Below are 3843 nucleotides of genomic sequence, written 5' to 3'. Positions count from 1 at the left end.
AATCATCTGCACGGGTAATTGGAATCTCCTTAGCAGGAGTTGGAGAGTCGGGAAAAAAAAAAAAACGGAGCTGAGCTTAAGTGATGAGTTTAAATCGCCCATCAGCTTGGATGCCAGAACCGCGGGCAAACATTATAGACATTATAGATTCCCTATGAAGGGGACCCGGCCTGTCCCTCTCCTTCTTTTGACTGGCAACCCCCGCTCCTCGGAGGTCACCTCAAAACCGAAAGCGCTACCTTCGAGAGTATTAGTAGTAGGAAACAGAATAACTGAGGGATTCGGATTCTGAGGGAAGGGGACAAGATGACAGGAGCACCCGGGCTTTGCTCCCACCCGGATGGGCCCGTCCCGGGGCAGCGCGGGGATCGTGGCGGCAGCGGAGCTGTCCCTTCAGCACCACGGGCCGCGGCCGCCCGGCTCGATCTCTGCTCCGGTTCAATCCCTGTCCTGGCCTCGGCGAAGCCTCGATCCCTTGCTCTAACCTGCCTGGGCTCAACCCCGGGTCGGTCTCGGGCTCGGTTCAACCCCGGCTCAACCCATTCCCATCTCGCTGCTCCCGTAGGCCTGCCAGCGGAAAATCCAAACAAATCCGCCTCCCTCCCGGTGCCCCCTCCTCCTGTCCCCAGGTTTCTCAGGGAGCACTTCCCCAAGGAGCCGGAGGCACTGGGAGTGAACTCTTCCCCTCCCACCCACCCCATTTCCCATCGGCTGAGAATAATCGCGTGTGCGTCTGCACTCTGCTCTTCGCTGTTCTTCGCTCTGAGGCAGTTGTTCCTGCATGAAGTTTGCCAAGGGAACAGGCTGCTAAAATCAGCGTTCTGCCACTGCTGTGTCGCTTCACCTAAAACCTATCCTAAGCACGGGCTTTCAAGGTAGAAATTATGAGCAAGGAAAGGCAATAACTGAGCAAGAAGAGTGTGTTCCAAGAGACTGAGCCTCCAAATAGCCTCTCTCTCTGATTGCGTGGTTCTTATATTGTGAATGAAAATATGGGGTTTAAGCTTGTTAGAATAGGTTCCTGCATCAGGCCTTTAGACTTTCTTCTGTTTCTTTTCACAGTAAATAATGATAATAATCTTCCCCCAAATACTCCAATTCCCCAAATGTTGAATAACTGCATAGGAGTTCAAATCTTTTTTTCTAACTTCGGCTTGAGAGAGTTTCTCTAATAGATGGTGTCAAAGAAAGTTACATTGTCAAAAGCTGTTTTCACACTGGCCTGCAACGTTATCGAAATCACATTTTCAAATAAATAAAAAATAAATAAACAAATAAAAGGTCTTTTCCTTTCCACAMGAGACTAAACTTCCATTTTAACAGCCCAGAGCCGGGGACAGCATTTCTGAGTCTCACTATCGGGGATCAATTCCGTTAAGCAGGGAATGATAAAACGAGAGGAGAGCTCTGGATTCATCGGGTTATCCAAGAGCTACCAAGGACCAGATCACTTGTGAAGTTCAAATGGACTGTGAAATGCAATGTGCTCTAAACTAGTTTGGACACATTTTCATCAACCGTCAAATTACCAGCATTTCAACAGTAAATCCAAACTATGCTAATTAGCTGCAGACAGAAAGAGATAGAAAGAAATAAAGGGCTTATATATACACATTATATATATATACATATATATATAGTCTCAAGTGTTTACAGCCTCTTACCTCTTCTTATCACACCTCCTTGACCGTTCAGCACAAGTCCACACTGGGCCTCCACTGAACTCTTAAGTACGGAGGAGAGGGAGGAAAGGAAAGAAAAAAAAATCAGATACCAAACTCGCGGGACAGTGTTTTAGTTTGTCAGAGGACTCTCTCAACAACAATAGTTAAGGTGAAATGGAAAAACACACAACTATTCACTTCGAATTCAAAGCGAAAATATTACCATCATGCAGTCTGTTTCTGCCTCATGAAATGCAGAATAATGCCACTTTCTTTGTCATTTAAATACGAGTTTTTCCTGGACAGGGGAGGTAGATCATTAGTTACATGGCATGTATAAATAAATACACTTGAGATAAAATCCTGTTCGGTATTTATAAATATGGACGCGTTATATAGTTGCATGAATACATGTGTCTTTGGGCTTGGGAACTTAAAAATACACGGTTTTATGTACAGTATCTATGTGTTTACATACACTAATTTTCACATCTAAATATATACGTTTAGGGCCACATATATATCGACTTCCAGAGTGTACGCCGAGTGCACAAAGGGCAGCTCTTGGGCTTTGCCGTCTATACAAAGTCAAGGAGCGTGACAGTGAGGATGAGGACGATCCTCAATCTGCGAGTGTTTCTGTCCGTAGGTTTCTATCCAYAGGACCTACATGGGCACATATATGTGAGTTCGGCGTGAGGAATCCTCCAAAACCCTCCTTGCGGGTTCTGTTGCCCATCGCTTCTTTATTCTCCAGATACAACTCTTACTCTTTTGAGATCTTTGCCTTCCTCCCTTCATAAATATTTTTATTGGAATCATAAAAGACTTGAAAAGGTTGGGTTTTCTTTGGATTTTCCTTATGTTGGGGGTTAAAGGAAAAAAAAATCAGCAAACCAAACCTAAATCTTTACCCGATGGAAATGTGTTAAAGACGCATTTTCCTTTACAAACAAACGAGGTATTGGACATGAAAGAGGCCTTTAAGGGTGTTAACCTACTCAACAGCCCGTGAAGAGTTAAGTAAATGCGGAGAGAGTCGGTGCATAATAAAAACCCCACTTTACAAAACAACCTTTACAGTCCTGGCTCTCTCCCCCACTTTCACCATATTGGCGCTGGCCCTGTAAGACCTTCCTTTTCAAGGCCCTTTTTTATTTTAAGTGTTCTGCCTTAAAGTGATTATGAAATCAATATGAAAAAAACTTGGCGACTGAGCATAAATTAAAGCGGTGATGGGAAAAGGTGTGACAGTTTTCTTTGTTGCCCATGGAAAATCTTTTTAGGGCACTGAAAGATGCCACTCCAGCTCCAAGACTGTTTGCATCTGTTAGGCTGACTTAAACCGCCCTCCAAACTATTGGACATTCACTTAAAATTCTGTGCAGGGAAAAGTATATTTACATTTGTTGCATTTGAAATGAGGCATATGCTGATGAACGTTTTAAAAGGAAAGACTAGGGAGAAAGGGAGAACACTGGTTAGACCACATTTTTTGTTAGAAAGTGTTTGCGAGGTGTCCTATTTCTCTTCACCACTAAAACGCTTCTCCCTAAGCCCAAGGTGACGCTCACAACGACTAATATTTGTTCTGAATCACCCTAAATCATAAAGATAAATACTAATATTTTCAGCTACTTATTGCTCAGGCTTTTCTATACCTCAAAACCTTTCCTTCTCTTCGTAAGTGAGGAAGGAGAGGAACAACTAAATATTTGGGTACAAAGAAGTAAGTGGAAATCTATCTTCAAATAAAGTGTGATCGAAAGATGAATATTTTCTAAAGAAAGGATGTTTATTTTTTCTTCTTTAAATAAATATAATAAGAATGTGCCTCTAGCAGCTTAACCAACTCTTTTTTTTCCTTTTTTTTTTTTTTTTTTTTTTTTAAGGGGAAACATGTTGTTTGGTCGGATGACATTGCATAAATGACCAGTTGAATGGCACTAAGTCGAAAATTGGATAAACTATGGTGCTTTTTTGCCCGGGACTTAGGCATTGTCTGCTGTCTTGCAAACGTTCCTAATCCCCTCTTTTGAAAAATACAAGGCTTTGTGCCTGCCAAAGAAAAAAAATTTGTACAGATACAAAAAAATCAGCAGCAGACGTGGTTATAAAAAGGAGTAAATAGGTTTTAGTTGGACTGAGCAGTGAATGGCAGGTTTTTTTTTTTTTTTTT

General features: G+C 42.4%; 1 protein-coding gene across 1 annotated transcript in view; it reads right to left on the bottom strand.

Moving 5' to 3' along the window:
* The window catches only part of TFAP2D (transcription factor AP-2 delta), a 44855-nt gene that overhangs the window by 39055 nt on the left and 1957 nt on the right, over positions 1-3843 (bottom strand). Inside the window, exon 2 of the mRNA XM_026043599.1 lies at positions 1665-1725. Within this exon, the coding sequence (XP_025899384.1) occupies positions 1665-1725 (61 nt within the window). The remainder of the gene's footprint in view (positions 1-1664; positions 1726-3843) is intronic.

The sequence above is a fragment of the Nothoprocta perdicaria genome, unplaced genomic scaffold (genome assembly GCF_003342845.1).
Source record: "Nothoprocta perdicaria isolate Ctin4 unplaced genomic scaffold, notPer1 scaffold_330, whole genome shotgun sequence".
Classification (NCBI taxonomy): Eukaryota; Metazoa; Chordata; class Aves; order Tinamiformes; family Tinamidae; genus Nothoprocta; species Nothoprocta perdicaria.
The sequence above is the reverse complement of the archived record's forward strand: the minus strand, read 5'-3'. Positions and strand labels throughout refer to the sequence as shown.